A 20,355-nucleotide genomic window follows, 5' to 3' on the forward strand; every position below is an offset into this window, starting at 1 on the left:
ACAAACACACCAATCAAAACTAAAAGTAACAAGATGAAGCATCGAATGCTTGAGATATTATGTGTTTATTCTGGAGTTTAAAAAACATGTAAAAAACAAAAATCACCAATATGACTGAGATTAAAATACATAAAACACACTGATACATGTTGTAAATGTTTTATAGACACAAAAAAAACGCTACAAAATAAATGCAATATATATTAACTCTGCAATGCAATGTAATAAGGCATAAATACAGCTACAGGGAAAGTTAAAGTTTCGCTCAATTTTTAGGTGATCTGCTAGATGTCATTTGCTGTCGTGAAAAGGAGCTAATTATTTAAAACTGGCTCTAAGATAACTACAGTTTTTGTAAAACAGCAAAGCTATCTTTTGTAGCAGATGATTGAAATGTATTGCTGTATTTTGCATGTTTCATACATTTATAACAATGATTGGAGTTGTTTTCTGATGTCCTGCATTACTAGTTGCCAAACGGCATATAGAAACTGTACATTTGCATTTGCAAGTGAAGTGGTTGAATAGAGATTATGCTGAAACATAAACTGAACGTCACATAATTTGAACATTTTCTGCAGCTGAGTTACAGTTTTGTCTTTGTCTTATCTTTTGGAGTCAGCAGAGCTTTAATAACATGTTTCTTCGTTGATAAAGCCTTTTGATTAAATTATCATCAACAAATGTAATTAAATGAGTGCTGTTGCTCTGTAAGCTTCAGTAAAGCCAGATTTTAGCGCTATATCACATCATACTTTTGACTCTCAGCAGTCAGACTCTGGTTGTTCCATGAACTTGTTTCGTCCACGAACACGCCCATCTCTAACAGCATGGCCTTTGGAATAGGATGGGCATGACGGGACACATACAGCTTCTTCAGACTTTGACTCATAGGTGTAGGTTTGTAGTCCATGCACGAGTTTCCGCCCAGGCTCGGAGCACATTTCACCTCTCGTTTGAAGTACAGCCAGCCGTGCTGCAGAACACACAAATCCTCCTTGACTCCTGCAGTGAGAACTTGCTCACATTCCCCCAACAAGTCGTCGTCCCATTTGTTGTCTTCATCCCAGACTTCAAATCTCACTTTATTTGCCATAGACAGATCCTGTGTTCCCAAGTCCACAACCATGTCCCAGTGTGGGTTGTTGTTGTTGTAGATGACAGGCGTACGATAATCCCGTCCGCCAAAGAACACTTTCACGTATCCGTCCGTGGCCGTGGTGTGGTCGCCCCACAGACCGGAGGCCCGTTGGACTGTTATGGTGACCCGAGCCATGCCCTTACGGGTTGGGCAGCAGTCTGGGGTCACAGCGGGGTCATTGTGACATTGGCAGACACAGGGATCCCTGGAGTCGCTCTTAATACCAGCCTGACAATGCTCACTGCAATTCCTCAACAGGCCTTTCTCCAGGATGTAGTGGCTGATGGCAGAGCGCAGGTTTTTGCGGACAGGTGTGTCAGTAGGCAGTAACTCGTGAAGCGAGTCCAGAGAATATGACACTATGTCTGGATTCTGTGGTAGTGACCCTAACCATTCCTTGTAGGCCGACGGATTCTTGTTGGCAGAGAAGAGAAGGTCTGGCTCTGTGGTATGGCCGCCCTTTATTTCTGTGAACCTGTAGAAGGCAGTGACATATCAGTTGGCTTTTCTGAGGCTGAAAGTAGCTTCTTTTTTTTTTTTTTAATTCAGTTAAAGTGTGGATAAAAGATGTGGCAGAATAGGAGAAAATGTTGCAAACCTGTCATTGAAGAGGTCAGAGAAAGACTTGCTATTGTCCATCTTGCTCGAATCTTTCTTGCAGTGTTTTGTTTCAGCTTTCATAGTAGCTTTGATGCTTGCAGACGCCTCAGCTTCCAGACACATCTGCACTTCTTCCACACTGACGCCCTGCAGACTGGCCTGACACTGCCTGATGCTGGTCACAGATTCAACACTTCCCCCCAGCTTCACCTGCAATCATATATTAAAACACTTTCGGTGTGAGCAAAGGTCAAACTTTATACACATCATGTTGCCATGCAGTGGTTTTCACTCACCTTGGTGATGTAATGGGTCCCGAAGTTGTCGATCAGTTTGTAAAATCGCTGTTTGTATTGTGCGCTGTAGATTTTGGGAAGCTGTTTCACTGCTCTGTTAAATTCTCTATGCAGCTTGGGAGTGCTGGACACTCTGTAGCTGTTGATATTGAGACAACATACAAGACAAGACAACAGTATTAAGCAAATGTGCAATAGTTTTATATTTACTTTTCATAAGTATATCGCAATTTAATTTTTTTTGAGCCATTTACTCTTTTTAAAGATGTTTTTATATTTTGTTAAAAAAATATGAAATCATGGAGGAAAAGAAGTATTTATTTATATGCTAACACTGAAAAATTGTCCCAAACTGTAAATAATGCCCATATCAAAGATCAGTGTTTTTGTCTGTTTTGTTAAATGACTGATAATACCTAGGAAATTTGGAAAGAGCATATTAATTTACATTTGCAATACTTAAAGAAATCTGTACATGCCTATACTTAATATTCAAATCAAAGATTTTTGTTTTTACATAAAATTTGTTACACTGCATTTAATTTTCTTGCAGATTGTATCCATTATCTTCATCGTTTATACAGTTTTTTAATGTTGCAGTATGCTACCATACAACATATTATTGCTGCCAGATTTTTACAGTTTTATTATGGATTTTATTTTACAGTGTAGGTGTGTCGGAAATGACCTCATCTTCTTACCTGTAGTACTCACAGGACATGCTGTGGCTTGCAAAGCTGAACTTGTCATTCTTAGTTTTCTCCATGGAGTAATCAGCCACTTTAGATTGAGAACCAGCCAGCATCACTGAGGCGCTTTTCTCACCTACGTCAACATCTAGATTGACCTGCCAGTTGTTTTCAACAGAGGAGGAGCTGGATGTTACGAGAGACTCGCTGGATTTGTGTAGTTTGGTGGACACTTTTGCACTGCAGGACTGTTTTGCCCTCCAGTCCACCACTGACAGTGGCAGCTTTTGCTTTTTGCCCTGCAGATAGGGGTTGCTACACAGGGTGCAGGTTTTATCTTTGCGTTTCCACTGGTTCATGTTGAGCACAAAGGCGCCTTTACGCTCCATTTTGGTGATGTCAAAGCCTTCCCCGGCCAAGTTGGCACCTGGAGCAAATTCTGCATCTGCACACTGTCTGGGTGTCCCTTCTATGCATGACTGATGGGAACGCTGAAGGAGGGACAGCATGAGGCCAGCCCAGAAGACAATACTCAACTGAAACATGCTGCCGTTAAGTTGGAAGATGGAGGCAAACTGGGAAAGAAACAGTTTTATAAACATGAGCAAATCATTAGAGCACATTAAATCTTCCAACCTGAATGATCATATAGGTTTTCCCTACAATCTGAATACAGGAATGTAATAATATAATATACAGTCGTGAACAAAAGTTTGCATACATTTGTAAAGACCATTCCTGTAATGGCAGTTTTGAGTTTCCAGTGACTCCTGTAATTCTTAATTTACTGTGATGGAGTCATTGAAACACATGCCTCTTTGTCACAGTCACACACACTCAAAAAACAGCCAAACATTTTGGTGCCTGTTGGCTTCTCAGCATTTATCCAATCTTTGTGGGACCTGTACAGCCATTTCTCAGCTCTGCCACAGAGGTTCTAAACTGGTGCTTTTTTTCTCCACTGAAAGAAGGTCTGCGGGAGGATTACTGCAATTTGAACATGCAGAATGGTTTGAGCTTTCCTAAAATTAGTTATTCCGTCTCAAATCATCAAGGGCGTCCTGTTCAAGCATCTGTGATTTGCTTGATACCGTTTTCATCATAAACTATGACATTAAAAATTGTATCTGTGAAATTTGGACTTCAAGTACTTTTCTAGATACAGTAATTTTTTTTTCCGGTTGCACATCGACCCACTTTTAGCATGTTTTTTCTCACATTACAATTTGAGGCTATGTTTGAACAATATCTAATCTCTTGTTTGTCATCATGTAATTGATTCAGAATCTGTAATATCAGACAAATTTATTAAACAGTCTCTGATTATGGGTGAGTAGAAATATGAAAAGTCCCAACTCTGAACTCACATTAACAAAAAAAAAAAAACAATAATGCAAAAGCCAACTAATGATATTGTCTGAAGCGCATGTAGCTGCATGTCACGATGATACCAAACAAAACAGAATACTTTTTATAATATGAAAAACTTGATCACAAAAAATGAGAGAAGAAGTTATTTTTAGATAGGCTAATTTAAGTAAAACAAAGATCTTAAGTTTTAGAATAGTTATCTTGTTTGCAGATTCTGAATTGATGGCATGATGTGAAATAACAGTGAAAACTTCAGGATTTTATCATCAGTCGTTCCCAAGATATTGTCGTCGAAACATGAAAGTCAATGTGGCCAAAAACGTGCTGAAAATTGGTTGACTGCCAAAAGTATTTGACATATCAAGGTAAAACATTACAAGTATCTTTATTAATATCCACATTATATCTTATCAAAATTTCAGGCAAATCAGACATAGTCAAGCAGAAACTATTCTAAAAATTCAGTTATTTGAGATGGAAATACCCTTTATGAGTCAGACTAGACTATGTAGGAAGTCCAGTCATAAAAAGTGCATTTTGTAGGTGCAACCAATGAATGACACCTCACACCCTCTAATCAGCCTGATGTTCCCACTCTGAGTTGACTCAGAAAATCCAGACTCTGGTAAAGCTCTTTGTGCCTCACTTTAAGTTGCTCTTTGGACATACAGTGATTCTGCTGATTCTTAGAAATGTCTTAGTGGCTTAAATTTTTTATCCATTATTCACACATCTTGTGTCAAGTATGATGAACCATCTTTCTTCAAGTATTCATATTTTGATTGATACACACTGTATACTTCCAGCTGGTCCCTAAGGTCTTGGAAACCGTTGTACTTTCACAGATTCTATCCTTTGTAGACTCTAGCTATAGCCTGTATATAAAGTTGGACGAGCCCTCTGTAATGTCACTTTCAGGTTCTCTGAACGGCGGTTTTGAGCCTCAGTGTCGTGGCCTGACTCCTTCTAACTTCTGGTTAATCCAAAAATGAACAAAGAGATGGAACATCCTGTGATGGCACAGGGAAATGAGCAATTTTGACCCAATCCATTTTTTTGCACCAGGCTGTACATGTATTTATTTCTGCTGTAAAGTTGCATATTTTACCATGCATGCCTATGGGAATGAACTGAGCCATTTGAGGAATGGCAGTTTTGGTATTCAGCACTGATTTCATTGTTTAGCTGCAGAGCTTTCCACTTAGTTGAAACTGCATTTTATACAAATTCCTGTCAGGTTTGCTCTCCTAGACATAACCAACAACTTTACAGTGTCTTTACACTCTGGAAAACATTTTATATTATTGTTTCTTCTGCATTTGATAGAGCATTTAAGAGTCTGTCAGTGCAAAGCCTTGGTGTTTTTTTCTGAACATTAGATCAGTTTCGGTTGTGAGTAAATGTTTATTCTTCCTTTTGATTCTTTCTCTTGTGGTGCACCTCAACGTCTACGATCTGTTTTGTTTCACTTGGGTTTGGTTTTGGAAAACGTCCCATCGCATATTTTATGACAGAGGAAATGTATCTAAAAAAAGATACACAAAGTGAGTTTCCCTCAAGAACATTAACTTCTTGATGACATTTTTCCACCTAAATGAGAATAAGAAAAGCCGGCCTAATTTTCAGCCAGGCAGTCTGTCAGTGGTTTAACCAACCTTTGTTCTTGGTCAAAATAAAAGGGTGTCTGTGGTGTATTTTTCTTCTCACTGTCACGTCTTCTCACTCTGTTACCATTTTAAATCCTGTATTGATGCCAGTGTTGGTACAGAAGTATTAGAGTCCATAACATGATTGCTTTGCTGTTCTTAAATGCGCTCTGAAGATAAACGGACTTGACTTCCAGCATAATAGCTCGCTGAAGGTTTAAAGGCCCTGTTCTCACAAATGCAACATGAGTGAACTGTACCAGCACATTAAACAACGTGATAATAAATAACAGACAGATGGTTGCAGAGACTCAATTAAGGGAATTTCAGTGTTAGCAAAGCAGTGTAGACTCACCTTTATGTTGCTGGTTCAAACTGAATTTGTGAAATGGGGTGCTGTAAGAACGAATATCGGTGGTTGGTGTTTAAAAGACAAAGAAAGCAGAGCAGGAGGTGGTGGGGGGGTGAGGTGACAGTGGTCTTTATGAGAGCAGAAGGAAAAAATGGTGGTTTGACAGTTTCATCTTTGCTGCTCAGTTCTGCGTAGGAGGAGCCGGTGGTCTATCAACAAACTCAAACAGTCAGCGAAAGCATGAACGTCAGACTTGTTTTCCTGTCAGCAAAGAATCAGAGGCCACAGACCTGTTATTTCTCTGAAGTGGTGCTGGGCTGTGGCCATAAATAAGCAGGAAAACGAGACCATCAGCTTCCACTCAGCAGCTTTATAACTTTGTGACCAATCTAAAACAACTTAATTGTTCTATTATGATGAGCAGAGATAAAAACTGAATGTTCAATCTGTGGGTGAGCAAGATATGAGGCAATTCAGCCGCAAACACTTTAAAGAAAAAAGCATAATTTTGAACACACAAAGAAAGTAGTGCAACACAACTGAGTATCTGATCATCTTAAGATGTACATTTTATTTTTAAAAACCCAAAAGTACATTTAAACGGAAGAAATCCATAGAGAATAGACCACTGATATTGCGAAGTAATAAAAACATGAGAGGAAACTGATGAATGCATGGTTTCATACATACATTTTAAAAAACAATGTATAACAGCAATGCAAGAAGGGATACATGATAGCACTACATGAGCCTATATAAATGCATAAAACACACTTTAAATGCTTTATAAAGGGTACAGTAAAAACCCTTTTAAAATGTAAAATACAATTTTAAGTAAAAGCTGCATTGAATCACACATCAGCAACTGCAGGAAATTTTACACAATCAAATGCTTTGATGTTTTTTCAGTGTATGTGCTGAGATTGTTTTATCTATGTAGCCTAAATTAATATCACTTAAGACCTTAAGAAACTATGTCACTATGTTGTAAATATTACTAAACATACAACTTATAAAAGATGTTTTCCACATATTAACTTGCTGTCATTTTGTCTATTCTTTCCGAACCAATGTGTTTCTTGTATATTATTTGCAGTAGATATTGATTTATGAAGAGGATTAAATTTTGCATTAAATGTCTCAACAGTATAATAAAAACATTGCTAAAGCATCGACTGTGAGCTTCAGTAAAACCAGATTTTGGTGCTATATCACATCATACTTTTGACTCTCAGCAGTCAGACTCTGGTTTTTCCATGAACTTGTTTCGTCCACGAACACGCCCATCTCTAACAGCATGGCCTTCGGAATAGGATGGGCATGACGGGACACATACAGCTTCTTCAGACTTTGACTCATAGGTGTAGGTTTGTAGTCCATGCACGAGTTTCCGCCCAGGCTCGGAGCACATTTCACCTCCCATTTGTAGAAGAGCTGGCCATGATTCATATTACGGACTTCCTCGTTGCGTCCTGCAGACAGGACTTGCTCACATTTTCCCAACAGGTCGTCGTCCCATCCCCTGTCCCGATCCAAGACTTCAAATCTCACTTTATTTCCTGAGGACAGGTCATAGGAGCCCAGGTTGATGACGTACGCCCAGTGTGGGTTGTTGTTGTTGTAGATGATAGGAGTCAGTAAAGGCTGTCGTTGCATGCCTAAGAACACCTTCACGTATCCGTCCGTGGCCGTGGTGTGGTCGCCCCACAGACCGGAGGCCCGTTGGACTGTTATGGTGACCCGAGCCATGCCCTTACGGGTTGGGCAGCAGTCTGGGGTCACAGCGGGGTCATTGTGACATTGGCAGACGCAGGGATCCCTGGAGTCGCTCTTTCTACCAGCCTGACAATGCTCACTGCAGTTCCTCAACAGGCCTTTCTCCAGGATGTAGTGGCTGATGGCAGAGCGCAGGTTTTTGCGGACAGGTGTGTTAGTAGGCAGTAACTCGTGAAGTGACTCCAGAGAATATGACACTATGTCTGGATTCTGTGGTAGTGACCCTAACCATTCCTTGTAGGCCGACGGATTCTTGTTGGCAGAGAAGAGAAGGTCCGGCTCCGTGGTGTGGCCGCCCTTTATTTCTGTTAACCTGTAGAAGATCAGATTAGAACAAGATTAGAAGAGCCGCTGTCTTTCAGAATATAGCACATGCAGGAGGATGAATGTAATCGTTACTAATGAATATAAATCATGAGTTATATCACAGAAGGTGGATTGTACATGTGAAGAAACATTTTAAATTCTGAAGCATTTTCAGTTTTTCTGTCTTGAGAAAAATGTTACCTACCTGTCATTGAAGGTGCTGGAGAAGGCTGACTTACTCGCCGTCTTGTCTATGTCCTTCTTGCAGTGTTTTGTTTCAGCTTTCATAGTAGCTTTGATGCTTGCAGACGCCTCAGCTTCCAGACACATCTGCACTTCCTCCACACTGAAGCCCTGCAGACTGGCCAGACACTCCTTGATGCTGGTCACAGTTTCAACACTTCCCCCCAGCTTCACCTGTAATCATATATTTAAAGACTTTCTGCATGAGCAAAGGTCAGACTTTCTATAATGCTGCCGTTGGGTGGTTTGATTTTCTTTTCACTCACCTTGGTGATGTAATGGGTGCCAAAGTTGTCGATCAGTTTGTAAAAGCGATGCTTGGATTCTGCACTGTAGATTTTGGGAAGCTGTTTCACTGCTCTGTTAAATTCCCTGTGCAGCTGGGGAGTGCTGGAAACTCTGTAGCTGTTTCCAGAAACAAAACCGACCAGCATGAAACAGCTCTAAAACATGCTGTATTGTTATCTTCTGCAGACATTAGTTCTATTTGAATGTTCTTACCTGTAGTACTCACAGGACATGCTGTGGGTTGCGAAGCTGAACTTGTCATTCTTTGTTTTCTCCATGGAGAATTCAGCCACTTTAGAATGAGAACCAGCCAGCATCAGGGAGGCACCTCTTCTTATTGTTTTAAAATCTAGATTAATTTTCCAGTTGTTTTCAACAGAGGAGGAGCTGGATGTTATGAGAGACTCGCTGGATTTGTGTAGTTTGGTGGACACTTTTGCACTGCAGGACTGTTTTGCCCTCCAGTCCACCACTGACAGTGGCAGCTTTTGCTTTTTGCCCTGCAGATAGGGGTTGCTACACAGGGTGCAGGTTTTATCTTTGCGTTTCCACTGGTTCATGTTGAGCACAAAGGCGCCTTTACGCTCCATTTTGGTGATGTCAAAGCCTTCCCCGGCCAAGTTGGCACCTGGAGCAAATTCTGCATCTGCACACTGTCTGGGTGTCCCTTCTATGCATGACTGATGGGAACGCTGAAGGAGGGACAGCATGAGGCCAGCCCAGAGGACAATACTCAACTGAAACATGCTGCCGTTAAGTTGGAAGATGGAGGCAAACTGGAAAAGAAACATTTTCAGTTTAACAATCATGAAACAGTTGGACAAGACGAAGTAGCGCATTATAGAATTCCACACTAAAGCAACATTTTCTTTCACGTGCTAGTTATTTAGCATGTCTTTTTTAAAAGTCATCATCCTAACCATCTGAGTATATTTTAACTTGGGTCTCTTTCAGATATTTTCGCCATTATTAACCACTCACTATCTTCTGGGATTTTCTCCTCCAACTTTAAACATGTCACCTCTTCAAGGACCCCTCATTTAATCTCCTTTAAGTAATTTTAGAACCATCTCGGAGCTATCATTTTAATGAAAAAAATTCTCCAAATCATTTGTTTTATTAATATTCACCACTGATTTCTTTCATGAACAATGATCAAATCTTGGAAAATATGTACATGACAGAGACTACTTCTTTCTGCCGATGGATGTCTCTACTTTCTACTTGATGTCATTTCAGCCTTTGACTCAGCGAACCCACATTTGCTTGAGATTCACGACTCAAAACGCAACAAAATTAAATTCTGTATTGATACAGCTACTAGTATATACTTGTAGCTGCCTCCTTTACTTTCAGGGGTCCCCCAAGGGTGTAGCCTGGGACTCCTTTTATTTACTGTCTACATACTGAGGCAAAGCTTTGATAGATGAACCACCAGCTAACATTCTTATGCAGATGATGCCCAACTGTGTGTCAGACCCCAAAATCTCCAATGTATTCTTAAAATTAGAAACTGGACTTCTAAAATGTTTACTTTGATGGCAGGTGGGTAAATTGGTGCAGTTCTATTTTGTTTAACTGAGATATTTAATCAATTCTAAGATTTTCTTTGCATTTACATGCCATTGGCCGTGCTTGTATCCTTTCTTGACTTGACAGTTGCAGTGCACTTTATTCTGGTGTCCTCAGGCAAAACAAGATTTAAATAGTTCTGTCAAGTAGCTGCAACAATCCTTGTGGCACTTTAGATAGATAGATAGATAGATAGATAGATAGATAGATAGATAGATAGATAGATAGATAGATAGATAGATAGATAGATAGATAGATAGATAGATAGATAGATACTTTATTAATCTCAAGGGAAATTCAAGAACCAATTGTAAGATTTTACATCTTACTTTTAAAGTCTTGGATGTGCGTTTTGTGATCTACTAACTCAGTACTAGCGATTTGGGAAATCTCACCATGCCACAAAAGGTGACTGCATCAGCTGGTACAAAGTATACTTTTAAAAATCTCCAAACAAATATTATTTTGAGTTTTCTTTTCTTTTGTTCCCCCTTGTTTTCCGATGAAACATTTAATTCCTGTGTTTCAGAAAGTTGCCACGTCTTTTAAAAAGTGTAATTAATAGTTTTATATTTAGAAATTCTGTAAAGGTTATGTATTTTCCAATAAGGTTGGAGAATATTTAAAAACTAGAAAATCGACATGGACTCACCTTCATCTCTGGAGTTGGTGCTGCATGTATGAGCCTCAGCTGTGAGCATCGGTATCAGTACTTTGGGTTTTATAAGCTAGTAAGGAGGGGTTGGGGGTTGTTGGTGGTCTGGGTGGGGTGAGGGGGTGGGGGTGATGGGACGTGGTGGAGCAATGAGGTGACAGGTTGAGGTGATTCATACACAGCAAACTTTTTTCTCACAAGGTTATTCTGCAGAGGTGCAGTTCCAGGCGGCCACATGTCATAGGGTCCAAGCAGCAGAGAGGGGTGAGAGGAAGAGGTGGTGTGATTCATCCACATCCTCAACAGTCCTCTCCCATTAGAGCACATGTGTCAAACCCAAGGCCCGCGGACCAAATGTGGCCCGCGAGAGCTGAAAAGTTCCGACTGTCTTTAAATAAATAAATCAAAAGCGTGCATTGACCATCAACTACATTTCCCACAATGCATACCGATTATGTTACCCGCCAAGTGACGACATCCTGCCATTAGATTTCAGTGCATGCGCATCAATGCTATTTTCTGCAAGTGGAATTGAGTGGAATTAAAAATGATCCCAAAATGTCCAGGAAGAGGAAAGTTGATGCAGATGGAAGGCTATTTCAAGAAAGATGGGAAGGCGAATACGTGTTTGTGCTTCAAGGAGAAAAACCGGTATATCTTTTTTGTGATGAGGCATTGTCGGTTGTCAAAGAGTACAATCTACATCGGCATTTTGAAACTAAACATGGAGCTAAATATGCCAAAATTAGCCTTCCAGAAAAACTACAAATTGTCGAAGAATTAAAAAGTAAACTACAGTTGCAGCAGAATGTGTTCACGAAAGCCACAACCAAAAACATTGCAGCAGTGAAAGCGAGCTTTATTGTGGCAGAAGAAATCGCCCGAGCTTCAAAGTGTTTTTCAGAGGGCGAGTTTTTGAAGCAGTGCATGCTGAAGGTCTGTGAGCAGGTGTGCCCCGACCAGATACAGACTTTTAAAAATGTCAGTTTATCAAAGAACACCATTGTGGACGGAATTACAGAACTAGCAGGAAACCTGTCAACGCAGCTGGCCCAAGGGACACGCAGCTACATAGCTTTTTCATTAGTTCTTGATGAAAGCACAGACAACAAGGATACAGCGCAGCTATCCAATTTTACTAGAGGCGTGAAGTCGGACCTCTCTGTAACTGAGGAGCTGTTGGATGCAGCTGCCATGCATGGAACCACAACGGGACGGGACATTTGTAATGTGGTGGAGAAGACCGTGAGTAAAAATGCATTACCTTGGGAAAAGTTGGTGGGATTAACTACAGACGGTGCACCCGCAATGTGTGGAGGAAACGTGGCCTTGGTTGGACTAAGGGAGAAAATGCAAAAAAGTAATTGTGGCGCGCCTCTGCTAATGTATCATTGCATTATTCATCAAGAAGCTTTGTGTGGGAAGGTGCTGGGGATGAATCATATAGTGACCACGGTCATGAAAACAGTGAACTTCATTCGAGCGTGTGGCCTGAATCACCATCAGTTCCAGCTGTTCTTGCAGGAGATGGGCTCAGAGCATGGAGATGTGCCGTACCATACAGAAGTACGGTGGCTGAGTAGGAGCAAAGTCCTCAAACGATTTTTTGAACTTAGGGAAGACATCGTGCAAAGTAAAGGAAAACCCTTGAATCAGAAGCTGCAGGGACGCAAGCAAGTCATTACACAGATGTCTGACATGATCACCGCTTTCCAGCGTAAACTTGACCTATGGATGTGTCAAGTCAAACAGGACAATCTTGTGCACTTTCCTGTTTGTCGGAGCATTTCAGCCTCATTTCCCGGGTGCTTTTTCATATGCTCAGTTGGCGACCAAAGTGAGCCGGATAATAAATGAGTTTGATCGGTGTTTCTCTGACTTTAAAGCACAGCACTCGGGCTTTGCCATCTTTGCCCATCCTTTCACCACCGACGTCTGCACTGCACCCCAACACCTTCAGATGGAGTTAATAGAGCTTCAAAGCGATCGTAGCCTGAGAGCAAAGTTCAAGGATGTTGCGATGAAGGACTTTTACCGTCTAATGTCCCCCGGTTCGATGCCACAGCTTCGATGTCATGCAGCCCATGTTTTATGTTTGGGAGCACCTATCTGTGCGAACAGATGTTTTCAATAATGAATATTAAACAAAAACAAGCACACATCACGCATCACTGATGAGAACCTCCACGCTGTTCTACGGATTGCCTCAGCACAAGACCTAAGACGAAAAAAAAACGATGTCAGAGATCCAGCCAGAAAATACACAGGTAAGCATTTTTTAAAACCTCATTAATATATAATAAAATGTATTTCAGTCAAGAAGAAGAAGAATAAAACTGTGTGCAATGTAATGATTGTGCTGGCATTTTGTTATTTTTAGAGCATGATCAATAGATTAGGATGGTGGAGAACTATGATTTTGTTATTTTGAGTTTATTACAAATATAACTTTATCTGTGTAGCAATGTATTTAGTGTTTACAGGTTTATATGTTTATGCAGACAAATCTGCAAGGCTGTGTGCAGCCATTTGTTTTTGTAAAATGCTACATCTGTCGCATATGTTCTTAACACCTCACAATTGTTGGTTGTACTTATTCTGTTATTCTGCCCCTCTCAGCTGTGACAAAAAGGTTTTGAACAAAGTTAATGTCATAACTGGTGTTGGATGATATTTTTCTTTATTCACTTGGATAGTTTGATCATTGATTGATGGAGTAATGTGGGTTTCTTAACCTGACAAATTAAAATTTTTATGTTATATTAACAGAGCTGCTAGCAACCTTTTTTTTAACATCTATGCAAATGCATATGTAATATTTGTAATTTGAATAAGTAATAAATTCAGAGTAATTTAACATTGAGGAGTAGTTACATTTCTTTTACATTACATTTGGTTATATTTATACTGTCTTACAGTTACATGTGGCCCTTTGAGGGCAACCACTACGCTGATGTGACCCTCGGTGAAAATGAGTTTGACACCCCTGCATTAGAGCATCACAGGACGTCACCTGCTGCCTTCAAGTGCTCCTCGGACTCTTGCAACTCCAAGTGCATCCATCACTTTTGTGCAGCAAGAACAGCAAAACTGAGCTTAAGCAGCACTTATAAGGTTTGACAATTGGGGGCTGCATTCAAACAATATGTGTCTGGCCAGTGACCTCATAAGACTAGTTTTATTTCATAAAAAACTGACTGTATTTAAATGTCTTACAATCTGCTTGCCCTGCAGATGTTTGTACAGTCTTCAAATGTGCATTTGCAAGTGCACTGAAGGCAGCTAATGATCTAATGAAAAACGGTGGTTTGACAGTTTCATCTTTGCTGCTCAGTTCTGAGTTGGAGGAGCCGGTGGTCTATCAACAAACTCAGTCAGCGAAAGCATGAACGTCAGACTTGTTTTCCTGTCAGCAAAGAATCAGAGGCCACAGACCTGTCATTTCTCTGAAGTGGTGCTGGGCTGTGGCCATAAATAAGCAGGAAAACGAGACCAATCAGCAGCTTTATAACTTTGTGACCAATCTAAAACAACTTAATTGTTCTATTATGATGAGCAGAGATAAAAACTGAATGTTCAATCTGTGGGTGAGCAAGATATGAGGAAATTCAGCAGCAAACACTTTAAAGAAAAAAGCATAATTTTGAACACACAAAGAAAGTAGTGCAACACAACTGAGTATCTGATCATCTTAAGATGTACATTTTATTTTTAAAAACCCAAAAGTACATTTAAATGGAAGAAATCCATAGAGAATAGACCACTGATATTGCGAAGTAATAAAAACATGAGAGGAAACTGATGAATGCATGGTTTCATACATACATTTTAAAAAACAATGTATAACAGCAATGCAAGAAGGGATACATGATAGCACTACATGAGCCTATATAAATGCATAAAACACACTTTAAATGCTTTATAAAGGGTACAGTAAAAACCCTTTTAAAATGTAAAATACAATTTTAAGTAAAAGCTGCATTGAATCACACATCAGCAACTGCAGGAAATTTTACACAATCAAATGCTTTGATGTTTTTTCAGTGTATGTGCTGAGATTGTTTTATCTATGTAGCCTAAATTAATATCACTTAAGACCTTAAGAAACTATGTCACTATGTTGCAAATATTACTAAACATACAACTTATAAAAGATGTTTTCCACATATTAACTTGCTGTCATTTTGTCTATTCTTTCCGAACCAATGTGTTTGTTGTATATTATTTGTAGTAGATATTGATTTATGAAGAGGATTAAATTTTGCATTAAATGTCTCAACAGTATAATAAAAACATTGCTAAAGCATCGACTGTGAGCTTCAGTAAAACCAGATTTTGGTGCTATATCACATCATACTTTTGACTCTCAGCAGTCAGACTCTGGTTTTTCCATGAACTTGTTTCGTCCACGAACACGCCCATCTCTAACAGCATGGCCTTCGGAATAGGATGGGCATGACGGGACACATACAGCTTCTTCAGACTTTGACTCATAGGTGTAGGTTTGTAGTCCATGCACGAGTTTCCGCCCAGGCTCGGAGCACATTTCACCTCCCGTTTGAAGTACAGCCAGCCGTGCTGCAGAACACACAAATCCTCCTTGACTCCTGCAGTGAGAACTTGCTCACATTCCCCCAACAAGTCGTCGTCCCATTTGTTGTCTTCATCCCAGACTTCAAATCTCACTTTATTTGCCATAGACAGATCCTGTGTTTCCAAGTCCACAACCATGTCCCAGTGTGGGTTGTTGTTGTTGTAGATGACAGGCGTACGATAATCCCGTCCGCCAAAGAACACCTTCACGTATCCGTCCGTGGCCGTGATGTGGTCGCCCCACAGACCGGAGGCCCGTTGGACTGTTATGGTGACCCGAGCCATGCCCTTACGGGTTGGGCAGCAGTCTGGGGTCACAGCGGGGTCATTGTGACATTGGCAGACGCAGGGATCCCTGGAGTCGCTCTTTCTACCAGCCTGACAATGCTCACTGCAGTTCCTCAACAGGCCTTTCTCCAGGATGTAGTGGCTGATGGCAGAGCGCAGGTTTTTGTGGACAGGTGTGTTAGTAGGCAGTAACTCGTGAAGTGACTCCAGAGAATATGACACTATGTCTGGATTCTGTGGTAGTGACCCTAACCATTCCTTGTAGGCCGACGGATTCTTGTTGGCAGAGAAGAGAAGGTCCGGCTCCGTGGTGTGGCCGCCCTTTATTTCTGTTAACCTGTAGAAGATCAGATTAGAACAAGATTAGAAGAGCCGCTGTCTTTCAGAATATAGCACATGCAGGAGGATGAATGTAATCGTTACTAATGAATATAAATCATGTTACATCATAGACGGTGGATTGTACATGTGAAGAAACATGTTAAATTCTGATGCATTTTCAGTTTTTCTGTCTTTGAAGTGCATGAGAAAGGAAAATATGAGAAAAATGTTACCTACCTGTCATTGAAGGTGCTGGAGAAGGCTGACTTAGTCGCTGTCTTGTCTATGTCCTTCTTGCAGTGTTTTGTTTCAGCTTTCATAGTAGCTTTGATGCTTGCAGACGCCTCAGCTTCCAGACACATCTGCACTTCCTCCACACTGAAGCCCTGCAGACTGGCCTGACACTCCTTGATGCTGGTCACAGTTTCAACACTTCCCCCCAGCTTCACCTGTAATCATATATTTAAAGACTTTCTGCATGAGCAAAGGTCAGACTTTCTATAATGCTGCCGTTGGGTGGTTTGATTTTCTTTTCACTCACCTTGGTGATGTAATGGGTGCCAAAGTTGTCGATCACTTTGTAAAAGCGATGCTTGGATTCTGCACTGTAGATTTTTGGAAGCTGTTTCACTGCTCTGTTAAATTCCCTGTGCAGCTGGGGAGTGCTGGAAACTCTGTAGCTGTTTCCAGAAACAAAACCGACCAGCATGAAACAGCTCTAAAACATGCTGTATTGTTATCTTCTGCAGACATTAGTTCTATTTGAATGTTCTTACCTGTAGTACTCACAGGACATGCTGTGGGTTGCGAAGCTGAACTTGTCATTCTTTGTTTTCTCCATGGAGAATTCAGCCACTTTAGAATGAGAACCAGCCAGCATCAGGGAGGCACCTGTTTTTAGGGTTTTAACATCTAGACTAATATTCCAGTTGTTTTCAACAGAGGAGGAGCTGGATGTTACGAGAGACTCGCTGGATTTGTGTAGCTTGGTGGACACTTTTGCACTGCAGGACTGTTTTGCCCTCCAGTCCACCACTGACAGTGGCAGCTTTTGCTTTTTGCCCTGCAGATAGGGGTTGCTACACAGGGTGCAGGTTTTATTTTTATGGTTCCACTGGTTCATGTTGAGCACAAAGGCGCCTTTACGCTCCATTTTGGTGATGTCAAAGCCTTCCCCGGCCAAGTTGGTACCTGGAGCAAATTCTGCATCTTCACACTGTCTGGGTGTCCCTTCTATGCATGACTGATGGGAACGCTGAAGGAGGGACAGCATGAGGCCAGCCCAGAGGACAATACTCAACTGAAACATGCTGCCGTTAAGTTGGAAGATGGAGGCAAACTGGGAAAGGAACATTTTCAGTTTAACAATCATGAAACAGTTGGACAAGACTAAGTAGCGCATTATAGAATTCCACACTAAGGCAACATTTTCTTTCACATGCTAATTATTTGGCATGTGTTCTTTCAAAATCATCATCCTAACCATCTGAGTATATTTTAACTTGGGTCTCTTTCAGATATTTTCGCCATTATTAACCACTCACTATCTTCTGGGATTTTCTCCTCCAATTTTAAACATGTCACTTCTTCAAGGACCCCTCATTTAATCTCCTTTAAGTAATTTTAGAACCATCTCGGAGCTATCGTTTTAATGAAAAAAATTCTCCAAATCATTTGTTTTATTAATATTCACCACTGATTTCTTTCATGAACAATGATCAAATCTTGGAAAATATGTACACGACAGAGACTACTTCTTTGTGCCAATGGATGCCTATACTTTCTACTTGATCTCATTTCAGCCTTTGACTCAGTGAACCCACATTTGCTTGAGATTCGCGACTCAAAACGCAACAAAATTGATTTCTGTATTGACACAGCTACTAGTATATACTTGTAGCTGCCTCCTTTACTTTCAGGGGTCCCCCAAGGGTGTAGCCTGGGACTCCTTTTATTTACTGTCTACATACTGAGGCAAAGCTTTGATAGATGAACCACCAGCTAACATTCTTATGCAGATGATGCCCAACTGTGTGTCAGACCCCAAAATCTCCAATGTGTTCTTAAAATTAGAAACTGGACTTCTAAAATGTTTACTTTGATGGCAGGTGGGTAAATTAGTGCAGTTCTATTTTGTTTAACTGATATATTTAATCAATTATAAGATTTGTTTTGCATTTACATGCCATTGCCCGTGCTTGTATCTTTTCTGACTTGACAGTTGCAGCGCACTTTATTCTGGTGTCCTCAGGCAAAACAAGATTTAATTTTTTTTTAAATTCATAGATAGATAGATAGATAGATAGATAGATAGATAGATAGATAGATAGATAGATAGATAGATAGATAGATAGATAGATAGATAGATAGATAGATAGATACTTTTTTAATCTCGAGGGAAATTCAAGAACCAATTGTAAGATTTTACATCTCATTTTTAAAGTCTTGGATGTGCGTTTTGTGATCTACTAACTCAGTACTAGTCGTTTTGGTAATCTCACCACTCCACAAAAGGTGACTGCATCAGCTGGTACAAAGTATACTTTTAAAAATCTCCAAACAAACATTATTCTGAGTTTTCTTTTCTTTTGTTCCCCCTTGTTTTCCGATGAAACATTTAATTCCTGTGTTTCAGAAAGTTGCCATGTCTTTTAAAAAGTGTAATTAATAGTTTTATATTTAGAAATTCTGTAAAGGTTATGTATTTTCCAGTAAGGTTGGAGAATATTTAAAACTAGAAAACTGACAAGGACTCACCTTCGTCTCTGGAGTTGGTGCTGCATGTATGAGCCTCAGCTGTGAGCATCGGTATCAGTACTTTGGGTTTTATAAGCTAGTAAAGGGGACGGTGAGTGTGTGTGTGTGTGTGTGTGTGTGTGTGTGTGTGTGTGTGTGTGTGTGTGTGTGTGTTGCTGGTGTGCGTGCGTGCGTGTGTGTGTGTGCGGGCTGAGGGGGTGGTTGGTGGTTAGGGGTGGGGGTGGGGGGTGGCATGTGGTGAAGGAATGAGGTGACAGGTTGAGGTGGTTCATGCACAGCAAACTTTTTTCTCACAAGGTTATTCTGCAGAGGTGCAGTTCCAGGCGGCCACATGTCATAGGGTCCAAGCAGCAGAGAGGGGTGAGAGGAAGAGGTGGTGTGATTCATCCACATCCTCAACAGTCCTCTCCCTTTAGAGCATCACAGGACGTCACCTGCTGCCTTCAAGTGCTCCTCGGACTCTTGCAACTCCAAGTGCATCCATCACTTTTGTGCAGCAAGAACAGCAAAACTGAGCCTAAGCAGCACTTATAAGGTTTGACAATTGGGGGCTGCATTCAAACAATATGTGTCTGGCCAGTGACCTCATAAGACTAGTTTTATTTCATAAAAAACTGACTGTATTTAAATGTCTTACAATCTGCTTGCCTGTGGATGTTTGTACAGTCTTCAAATGTGTATTGCTGTATTTCAAGTGTCAGTGATAGTCATATTCTTGTTTAGCTCCATATAAACACGTGTTTTCACAGAGTGTGTGCATGCTTTTAGGACACAACGGATTTTCTCATGATTAAAATCTGCAACTCCAATAATTTCTATGCATGTTCCACATTTATAAATACTGATTTTGTGCAGTATAGTTCTCAAAAACATCCAGCCTTTGGAACATCGTTGAAAGCCTGACCTATTTTTTTTTAGGATGCAATATTGATTTGATGTATTTCAACATGTTTTTTTGCTTATAGTAACATGCAAATGACAATCTTGTTTTCTTCTGTGTTCTCAGGTGATAACTGCAGCATTTCCAAGTCCACTGAAGGCAGCTGCAGCTCTGTCTGTGTTGGCATTTACACAATGCAAGTGGAGCCAAGCGGCATCAATTGCACCCAGTCAACCAGAATAAGACCAGAAGTTTACAGAGTTCGCCTTCAAACTAAAATCTAATTTTCAGAAAAGGGTGAGTTCATCAATAGCTGCCTTGTTCCTTTGTTTTAAGAGGAACTTAAATAGATTTTCTTGTGGGGAAAGTGGAACCCAGACCTACATTGATCCAACTGGGGTTTACTCTATTTCTACTAATTCTGAATATTTGCATATTTGTTAGAGAATATTCATTAGAATTTGTGATGGATCCTGCAATTTTACGGTCCTGTGTTGTAAAGGTTCCCTGCATTTATAATTTTATATTCTTCAATAGAATTGCCCTTAAATTACCACAACTAATATATGGAGCCATTCAGT

At 40.4% G+C, this 20,355-nt stretch overlaps 3 protein-coding genes across 4 annotated transcripts; all 3 read right to left on the reverse strand.

Annotated features, from left to right (window-relative positions):
• Positions 1–49: 49 nt before the first annotated feature.
• LOC111587845 (perforin-1-like) lies at positions 50–6,213 on the reverse strand. Of its 2 annotated transcripts, XM_023297962.3 has the most exons (5): positions 6,099–6,213; positions 2,739–3,301; positions 2,038–2,176; positions 1,740–1,951; positions 50–1,616 (listed from the first exon to the last, which is right to left on the reverse strand). In XM_023297962.3, exons 2-5 carry the CDS (start codon positions 3,269–3,271, stop codon positions 740–742), a joined length of 1,761 nt encoding a protein of 586 aa, XP_023153730.2. In that variant the 5' UTR covers positions 3,272–3,301; positions 6,099–6,213; the 3' UTR covers positions 50–739. The 2 variants fall into 2 exon arrangements, with proteins under 2 accessions (XP_023153730.2, XP_054861318.1); XM_055005343.1 differs by lacking the exon at positions 6,099–6,213 and having other exon boundaries at positions 2,739–5,023.
• A 426-nt stretch (positions 6,214–6,639) lies between these two features.
• Positions 6,640–10,970, reverse strand: LOC111587846 (perforin-1-like). Its single transcript, XM_023297963.3, has 5 exons — positions 10,933–10,970; positions 8,922–9,484; positions 8,687–8,825; positions 8,383–8,594; positions 6,640–8,184 (listed from the first exon to the last, which is right to left on the reverse strand). The coding sequence occupies exons 1-5, from the start codon at positions 10,936–10,938 to the stop codon at positions 7,302–7,304; spliced, it is 1,803 nt and encodes a 600-aa protein (XP_023153731.3). The 5' UTR covers positions 10,939–10,970; the 3' UTR covers positions 6,640–7,301.
• Positions 10,971–14,614: 3,644 nt separating this feature from the next.
• LOC111587848 (perforin-1-like) lies at positions 14,615–19,021 on the reverse strand. The gene is made up of 5 exons (XM_023297964.3): positions 18,895–19,021; positions 16,914–17,476; positions 16,679–16,817; positions 16,375–16,586; positions 14,615–16,153 (listed from the first exon to the last, which is right to left on the reverse strand). The coding sequence occupies exons 2-5, from the start codon at positions 17,444–17,446 to the stop codon at positions 15,277–15,279; spliced, it is 1,761 nt and encodes a 586-aa protein (XP_023153732.2). The 5' UTR covers positions 17,447–17,476; positions 18,895–19,021; the 3' UTR covers positions 14,615–15,276.
• Positions 19,022–20,355: the final 1,334 nt, after the last annotated feature.

This window comes from Amphiprion ocellaris, chromosome 19, assembly GCF_022539595.1.
Source record: "Amphiprion ocellaris isolate individual 3 ecotype Okinawa chromosome 19, ASM2253959v1, whole genome shotgun sequence".
NCBI lineage: Eukaryota > Metazoa > Chordata > Actinopteri > Pomacentridae > Amphiprion > Amphiprion ocellaris.